General features: G+C 58.2%; 1 protein-coding gene across 1 annotated transcript in view; it reads right to left on the minus strand.

Moving 5' to 3' along the window:
• Window positions 1–7,396, minus strand: part of SULT4A1 (sulfotransferase family 4A, member 1) — a 19,734-nt gene extending 12,338 nt beyond the window's left edge. Inside the window, exons 1-5 of the mRNA XM_011984064.1 lie at window positions 7,272–7,396; window positions 6,739–6,844; window positions 4,936–5,121; window positions 3,122–3,202; window positions 2,083–2,209 (exon numbers count right to left, since the gene is read on the minus strand). Coding sequence (XP_011839454.1) covers window positions 2,083–2,209; window positions 3,122–3,202; window positions 4,936–5,121; window positions 6,739–6,844; window positions 7,272–7,396 — 625 coding nt within the window. The remainder of the gene's footprint in view (window positions 1–2,082; window positions 2,210–3,121; window positions 3,203–4,935; window positions 5,122–6,738; window positions 6,845–7,271) is intronic.
• Between the last annotated feature and the right edge of the window lie 200 nt (window positions 7,397–7,596).

The following is a 7,596-nucleotide window of genomic DNA, read 5'->3' on the forward strand; positions in this document are numbered from 1 at the left end:
CAGGGACCCTGTCTACACAGCGTCCTCACACTGCAGGTGTCATAGGGTGCCTGTCATGGGGCATCCTCCCACTGCAGGTGTCACCTGCCTCCAGGGCCCTTTGCCCTCCAGCCTTGCAGAGTTGGTCGCCATCCTTAGGCACGGTGGTTTATGCAGGTCCCTCCTGCCATCGCCTTGTGCTGCAGTCTCTGAGCCCGGCCTGTCTAGACATGGTGTGCTTTCAGGGTTCCCATGCATATTAGTTTCCAACGTCTTCAAGACATCAGGCAGGGGAGTCCAGCAGTCCTCAGTATGTGCATGCTCACTGACTGACAATGAAGGATGGAGTACGGGGGTGCTGAGTGGGCCTGTCTACAGGGTTTGCTGGGACCAAGGCACGTGTGTGGGAACTTGCACCCAGTGGAGGACAGGTCTGTGACTGTGGCGACATGGAGAGGCCTATATTAAGAGGACTGTTAACTGCTGTGGCCTGAGCAAGATGTTTGTAGCCTCTTCCATAGCCTCTTCCACGTGCTGGTCTGAATGTGGGCATGGTCCCCATGCTCTGCTCTGAAGCTAGGAAACAGCTTCAGAAGTCCATGAGTGTGTTGCTCCAAATGCCTGCTGGACCACAAGCGCAGGTGCCAGGGCGGGGAGGCCGTGGGAAGAGAGTCTGGACAGAAGGTCTGAAACAGGCTCAGGGGGCTTCAGGGTGTGGGTCTGGGGTCTTCTGCCCCTTGCAGGCAGGGCCACTTCTCAGCAGGCACAGTGGAAGCAGAGGTTCAAGGGCTGGAAACAGAATCATTCCAGGGTTTTGAGGCCCTCGTGGGTTTTTAAACTGCAAGCAACAGAGTTGGCCTGTGGCACCCTGCACCGCCCCGCCAAGAGGCCCCCTTCAACCAGGCCTGGCGGCAGCTCCAGGTCCACTCCCTAAGTTCCACTTAAACTCAGGGGCATTACGTTCCAGGATCTCTGCTACATGATTCATCCTAATCTTGTCACACAATCCCCCTATAGAACCCCTGATAAGCCACACTGAACAATGCGGCTCAGCATCACTTCAGTTGGGAAATAAAATAGAAAGTGTATTTTCAGCCTTGGGTAGGGATGAGTCTCAGTGTAGATTTAATTAAAGTGCAGCTTTTGTGACACATTTCAAAGCTCCTCTGCCTGCACACCCTACACTGCTCACTTCTGTCCCAGGACCCCCAAAAGCCATAGCTGGCCATGGGCAGCCATGGCCCCCATGGAAGGCAGGAGCAGAACTGCACTGAGGAGCTCCTGCCACCACTCCCAAGGGACAGGCGGCCCAGCAGGGCAAGAGAATAAGGACTGGGAGCGAGTGGGACCGAGACAAGGGGCCTGGTCCTGCCTTCCTTGAGTGCAGGGCAGGGTGGAACCCAGCCTCGCTCCTCTGCAGAGGCTGGAACAGAAGCCAGAGAACAGCACCCGGCACTCTCGGCCCGGCTGTCCTCCTCCCTGCCTCCCTGCGGGCACAAGTGTGCCCTGCCCCGGTGGCTTGCCTGTGCCTGAGGTTCGGCCCGGCTGTCCTCCTCCCTGCCTCCCTGCGGGCACAAGTGTGCCCTGCCCCGGTGGCTTGCCTGTGCCTGAGGTTCGGCCCGGCTGTCCTCCTCCCTGCCTCCCTGCGGGCACAAGTGTGCCCTGCCCCGGTGGCTTGCCTGTGCCTGAGGTTCGGCCAAAGGCCCATGCCTGTCACATTTAGCTACAGTCTCCACTCCAGTCCCTGTCACTAACAGCAGTGATACCTGGGCCTCCATTTTTACTGTTTTCATTCTCTCCCTGTTTGAAACCCAGGAGGGATGTTTTAACTGGGGAACTTCTCAGACACCCCAACAGTGTGGTGTAAGAGAAGGGCTCCGGGGTCAGATGGACCTGCTCTGACACACACCAGCTCTACGGTCTCAGCCACGTTCATGACGCCCTCAGCCTCAGTGTCTTCATCTGTAAAGTGGACCGCGGGCCTGACCTACGTGGTCCCTGTCAGAACTGGAGACCGTGCCGGGGAAGCACCCAGCACCTGCCAGGCCATCCACGACAACAGACGGCTCCCGTTCTAACATGCCGCCAGGCTGCAACACTCACGCTTATCATTCATAAACCTCCGGCAGAATTCTTGGAAGGTGCCTCGGTAGCTCATGGTCCGCAGAGAGCGGTGGAACTGATAATAAGACACCACCAGGTCCTTGGGGTTGCGAGCCATATAGATGACCTGTGGGCGACAGGAGCGGGGTGAGTCCATGTCTCCTTCCTTCCCAGGCAGGGCTGCCCCGACACAGGCCAGCCCCCCTGAACCTGCTGGTGCACCTCACAAACCAACACTCGCTTCCAACATCCAGTTGGGGCCCATGTGCACAGCCGCTGATGCTGCTGCCTCGCTGTTTCAGCAGAAAGGGGCCCTGTCCATGCAGTAGTGCTGGCCAGGATAATTACTTGAGTATTTTATTTTTGTCCTCTAGAAGACAGAAAACTTGCAACCCTGATCCCGGTCTCTGGCTGAGTGCAGTGACTCGCATCTGTAATCCCAGCACTTTGGGAGGCGGAGGCAGGTAGATCACCTGAAGTCAATAGTTCAAGACCAGCCTGGCCAACATGGTGAAACCCTTTCTCTACTAAAAATATAAAAATTAGCCGGGTGTGGTGGCGCATGCCTGTAGTCCCAGCTTACTCAGGAGGCTGAGGCAGGAGAATCACTTGAACCAGGGAGGCAGAGGTTGCAGTGAGCCAAGATCGTGTCATTGCCCTCCAGCCTGGGTGACAGAGTAAGGCTCTGTCTCAAAAAAACACACACACACACACACACACACCAACCCACAGGCCTCGGCATTTGATGCAATTGAAAAACAAACAGAATTCGGCCCAAAGCAGGCACACGCTAGGATTAGGCTGGCCACAGCCATGTTTGATTGTGAGGTAAAAACCAACCCAACATTAAAAACTTGGGTAAAATGCTAGAGACGCATGACCCAAGACGGCCTCAGAAGGGACCTTCACCTGTGGGGTCCTTGGGAAGACAGCCCCCGAGGCCAGGTAAGTGCCGGGGACCTGCATGTGTGTTGCACAGGGGCCTTGGGCTCCTCTTGGTGGGGACTCATCTCGGGAGGCAGAGGGGGTGCCAGCTTACCTTGGAGTCCCCATTGTGGAGGTCGGAGGGCAGAAAGCGGTAGGGCAGGTGGCTCTTGATGAGGCGGGGAGAGGTCAGTTCCTACGTGGAGTGAGAGGGAGAGGCAGGTCAGAGGAAGGGGTGAGACCAAGTGGGGGGGGCAGAGGAGGAAGGAAAGGGTGGGGTTCAGGGTAAGTGGGGTTATCAGAGGGAACGACAGGGTAGTGGAGGGGCCAGGAGAGCAGCAGGGTAAGAGGGAGGAGTGAGGCCAGGGGAAGGGGTGAGGTCAAGGGGAGAGGGACCAGAGGACAAGGGAAGGGGTGGGGGCCAGGGAAGAAGGGTAGGAGTCAGAGGGAAAGGCGAGGCCAGGAGCGGGGAGAGGTCAGAGCAGGAGGAGGCAAGGCTGTCATTCCTTGGTCTCCTCTCCCGGAGACAGTCTCGGACCCAGCCAGGACAGCCTCCCTTGTCAACTGAGACAAATGTTTGAGACATGAGCACACCTCGGCTGGGTGTCTCTATCTGGCAGTAGAGATAAGGGTCCCTGACCTCGGCCGGGGGAGTCCACCTATCATAGCCACAGCCACAGGGTCCGCTCAGGGGGCCTGGGAGCTACTGCCCTGGCTTGGAGTGGTATCAGAGGGCAGCAGAGGCAGCAGGAGGCACCAGGCCCAGTGGGTGCTACCAGGCTGGCGCTGGACCACACAGCAACCTGGCCTGATGCGCTCGCTGCTTCCACTTGCCCCTCAGGCCTTCCCATCAGCAGCTAGGGTGGTCCTGTAAACCAGTCAGCACCCTGCTCCTCTGCTCAGAGCCCATCTTCCCAGTTGCCCTAGGAATGGGCCCAGCCCTCATGAAACCAAAGAGCCCAGGACCATTGCCTGAAACCCCCAGGCTTGCCTATTGCTCTGGAGGGCCAGGCCCCTCACGCCGTGCAGTCTCTGTTCACCGGTCCCTATGCTCCTCTCCTCTTTCAGGACCTGCCTCAGACATCCCCACGGGAGATGGCCGGTCCCCTCCTGATCTGCTCCTCTCCCAGCACTGATCGCTGTCTAGCTACTACAGCTTCCTGGGCTGAGAGGCCGGGCCTGATGCTGTCAGTCACTGCCACCCCCAAGGCCAAGAGCGGTGCCTTGAACGCGGTGGCCCTCGGCACAGCAGTACCGAACGACACCCAGATGGTTCTGCACGGACAAGGAGAGCAAGGTGACTGCTCAGGCCCGAGGGGCTGGGGTGCAGACAGGGGCCCTGGAGGGTCACAGGGGTCTTGTGCCATGCCACGGGGCGGGACGGCACTCTCAGAGCTGGGTTTCGGAATGCTACTCCAGAGGGAGGGCGGCAGGCATGGTGGAGGCTGCAGTTCTGGCCATTCAGGTGTGAGGCTGGAACTAAAGAGGTGCAGCGGATGGAGTGGGGGGCCTCTGGGTGTGTCTAAGGGGTGAGGCGGGCAGGGCTCTGGAGTAACATTTATTTCATTCTTGATACAAAATATTTGATGCAAACGCATCCTACCCAGTTCCCTCAGAGGAGGGTCCCCAGGGGAAAGCAAGGGGGAGGCCCAGGGCCTGCTCCCCCGGAATGGCCCCTCAGCCCTGTGACCCCCAGGCACTGACTTCCTTTCCACCTCCCAGACTCCTTGAGACGCTGATGTGTCACCCACACCCTCATCAGGTTCCAGGTCACTGCCAGCTCAGGCCTGCCAGGTTCTCTCCCGGCTATCTGGGGCTATCTGCTCTCCCCTAACCCACAGAGCCCTCAGGAGCAACTGTCAATCATCAGGGTATAACTGCAGAAATACCCTAAAGAGGTGCTGGGACAGGTGCCACTGGCCTGGGTACCTTGATGATGTCCAGGCCCGGCTGCGGATACTCCAGGACCGGGAGCTGCTCGTCGATGTTCATCAAGCCGATCTCATCGGGGTCAGCACCCTGGCTCACCAAGTAGACCACCTCCTGCAGCAAGCTGGTGCCTGGAGGGGAGAAGCCCCAGCATGGGGTGCTCAGAGGAAACCCAAGCGCTCGGCCCTGTGCTCAGGTCAACACCTGCTGCCCAAGAAGGGCGACTCGAGTCTGGGGGAAGAGGAGTGGGCCCCGCACGGTCTCAGCCTAAATCCCCTGTGCTGGGTCATGGGCCAATCGGCTCTGATTCTCAGAGGGGCCAGGATGCTTCACAGGGCTGTTAGGAGAACAGAACAGAATAGAACCCAGCCCCTGTTACGGAAGTGGCTCAGGGGCTGTAACAGGTGGGTGACTTGGCCCAAGGCCTCCAGAAGCTGAACTTGGCAGTTTACACAGGAATGATGGGCCAGGGGAATGACCCACTAGCCAGGATGAGGAAATGACATCTGCCCAGTATCTACTGAAGCTATATATATATAGTCCATTCTCCAGGAACTATCCTGGGGAGACCCAAGGGAAGCCAGTGCTTGTCGATCAGTACACAAGTTCTAGAACAATCCTGGCCACATCATTCATAAAGTCACTTGGAAACACAAATATCCATCAGCAATAGAATGAGTAAGTTGTGACAATCACCATGGGATACTAGACAGCAATGAAAAAGAATGAACTGCAGACACAGCACAGCCAAGCCCCACAGACAGGATGTGATGGAGTCCTCCCACCCCAAGGCGCTCTGGGGTACAATCCTGTATGTCCCATTGGCATGAGGTTCAAGAATGGGCAAAACTAAACTACAGTGACAGAAGTGAGAACAGTGGTTATATTTTGGGTTGGTTACTGATTCAGAGAAGGCACAAAAGCGATTCCGGGGTCTAGAGCTATTAACTAGGTCTGGTGGGAATTACATAGAAGCATGCTACAATATGCTACAATATTATCATACATGCAGGTTTTCATCTATGGTCCTGGCTCATTATCCCCCCAGCCCTTATTACAGTCTTTTGTCATAACACTGGATCACTCCGAGCCTCAGAAGCAGGACTCAGTATACAGTCAGTCTCTCTCTCTCTCTCTCTCTCCCCCCCCCTTCTCTCTCCCTCTCTCTGCCTTCCTCCAACTCATGTGCACGTATAAGATATAATTCAATTAAAAAGAGAAAAATCACCTCCACCTGCCAGTGGCCTAGTCAGCATAACCTGCTCTCCTAAGCCTGTGGGGAGATGCGGCCAACGGGAAGAGCCTGGGCAAGCACAGCGTGCCACGCCATTAAAGGCAGGGAGAGGCCTGCAGGGAACAAGGAGCTCGTGTGTGCTGAGGACACCCTGGCACTCGCTCACAGGACCACAGCTGCCCACTGGGCTACAGACATGCTGACCAATTCTCCCTCCTCACAAATCAGCCACCTGGCTTAGTAGGCCTCCTGCCTGGGTCTGGGAACTGTCCCTCTGGGACAAACAGCACCTTTCGCACTCAGGTTCGACGGCTTCCAGCCTAAAACCCTTCCGTAGCTTCCCACTGTTCACAAACTCAGGCCCAGGTATTCAACCATTTACTGAGGCCCTCTGAGCTCTCCACACCTGGCACGGGGTCCAGGCTGCACCCTCCTGGGTGGGGCCAACCACAGCACTATCCGCTCGGCCTGTATGCTCCTCCCAGCCTCAGCCTAGGCAGAGCTGTCTCAGAGCCCCCGCCCCTTCGAGTCGGCCTTTTCTGATGGCCAGGATCACCTGCAGTGCGCACCGTGGGACGCATGGGACAGGCCCTCTCTTCCCTGCTACGGCCCAGGGGCAGCAGGCACTGTGACCGGCCCCACACCTGGTGCAGGCAGGAGGAAGCGGGGCCCCACCTGGACCACACATGGGGCTGACTGCATGCACTGGTGCCTTGAGTGCAGAGTCCCATTCGAGGACCCTAGGGCCAGGCAGGACACCCAGCCAGAAGTGTGCTGGGACCAAAGGTAACTCCCCGGGGAGAAAGGCGGTCCTCTGCGCTTTCTCCAGCCTCTGTCCCCAGGCCCCAAAACAGCTCCAGGTCCCCAGTGATCCTCAGTCATCACCTTGTCTGACCTCCCAGAAGAAATGGGCACAGCTTAACCCACCGTAGTCCCTTCACATCAGCGGCTCCGGTTTCTGCCACTGGCTCCTCATCTTCCCACCCTGAACACAGTGACAGCCCGGAGTGCAGCCCCAGCCCCCTCCCCCTAGGTCACACCCAGGTCCACCCCTCCACACATCAGCCTCCGGGGCACATGCCCATGAACTCCAGCAGCTCACTCGCTGCCCAGCACCTCAGCGGGACCCAGCCGGCTCTGGGGCGAACGTCCGAGGCTGTCTCCTCTGCAGCCCCTGCAGCCCGTCTCAGCAAGCAGCCCCTCCAGCTGACAGGGCTCGGGCTGCATGGTGGCCTCACTGTGGCTCACCCGGCTCCTCTCCTCTCTCCTTGCCTCAGCTAGCCCCGCCAACCCTGCCATCTGGTATGTCGAGAGCTGACCCTCCCCCTGCGACACCGCGTCCTCACACCTGAGCTGCTTCCCACGAGGGCTCCTCCCTGGCTCTCTGCTGCCACCCAGCTCACTCTGCCTTCTAGTCCAGGGGTCCC

The sequence above is a fragment of the Mandrillus leucophaeus genome, unplaced genomic scaffold (assembly GCF_000951045.1).
Source record: "Mandrillus leucophaeus isolate KB7577 unplaced genomic scaffold, Mleu.le_1.0 Scaffold26, whole genome shotgun sequence".
Classification (NCBI taxonomy): domain Eukaryota; kingdom Metazoa; phylum Chordata; class Mammalia; order Primates; family Cercopithecidae; genus Mandrillus; species Mandrillus leucophaeus.